The sequence below is a fragment of the Manacus vitellinus genome, unplaced genomic scaffold (assembly GCF_001715985.3).
Source record: "Manacus vitellinus isolate BGI_N305 unplaced genomic scaffold, ASM171598v3 scaffold_5_pilon, whole genome shotgun sequence".
In the NCBI taxonomy this organism is placed as follows: domain Eukaryota; kingdom Metazoa; phylum Chordata; class Aves; order Passeriformes; family Pipridae; genus Manacus; species Manacus vitellinus.
In genome coordinates, this window is record NW_021940682.1 from 27,522,001 (window position 1) to 27,522,991 (window position 991).

Below are 991 nucleotides of genomic sequence, written 5' to 3' on the forward strand. Positions count from 1 at the left end.
TGAAGGGTGCCCTCGGGCAGCGCTACTGCCCCCCCCAAGTATCGCCCGACAGCCCACGTGCGTGGTCAACGGTAAATCTGGGAAGGGGCTTGTTAAAAAGAAAACCACCCGCCTTTTCCTGTTGTCCGGATGCATTCGACCCGTCCCACACCCACGGGACTGGTCCCACGACGCTAGGGCGAGGGGGACCTGTCCGCGGGCCTTCCTGGGGTCTCCACAGCCCTGCCTCCCTCTTACCATCCCATCGGAGCAGCTGGAAGTGGGGCTGGTCGGTTCGGAGCAGCTCTGTCCCGGCAGGTGATAGTAGTTTTCTACCTGTTCCCTCAAGAGCTCCTGGAGGCTCTCGATGTATCTGATGGCGTTTCTCAGTATCTCTACTTTGGGGAGTCTCTGGTTGGGGTTGGCAGTGGTGCATCTCTTCAGGGTCTCAAAAGCCTGGTTCACTTTCTTCAGCCTCCTCCTCTCCCTCATGGTGGCCGCCTTCCGCCGGTCCATTGTGGTGGATTTTCTTTTGCAGGCTTTGCAAGCCCACATGAGGCAGTGACCGGCCTGGTGGTGGCCAGTGGGAGCTCGGACATGCTCCTCTTCCTCGGAGCAGGCGGGCTCGGGGCGTTCGTGGGCTCCGAAGGGGGTCAGGTCCCTGGGCTCAAAATCCTCGGGGAACTCGGCCTCCGGGGAGGAGAGGCAGGAGCTGTCGTAGAAGAGCTCGGACGGGGAGAACTTGCAGCTGTCCATCACCTCCATCCCTGCTGCGAAGGCGTCAGTGCGGGACGGCAGCCACTGGCTCTCGGCGAGGCGCTCCGCAGCGCGGTGGGGCAATTTGCTCCGTAATTAGCGACCCAAGACCAAGTGTCTTTCGGGTGATGCAGGGGGCCCTTATATATACATGGAAAGGGAGGCTGGTCTGCAGCGGCCAGTCTTTATTAGCATATCCCACCACAGCCTCTGCCGGTGGCTGTCTGGACAAGCCCCCTCCAGTCCCCAGGAGACA

General features: G+C 61.2%; 1 protein-coding gene across 1 annotated transcript in view; it reads right to left on the bottom strand.

The window, feature by feature from the left end:
* MYF5 (myogenic factor 5) overlaps nt 1-761 on the bottom strand; it is a 5,219-nt gene extending 4,458 nt beyond the window's left edge. The window contains exon 1 of the mRNA XM_029963503.1: nt 11-761. Coding sequence (XP_029819363.1) covers nt 11-744 — 734 coding nt within the window. The 5' untranslated portion in view covers nt 745-761. The remainder of the gene's footprint in view (nt 1-10) is intronic.
* Between the last annotated feature and the right edge of the window lie 230 nt (nt 762-991).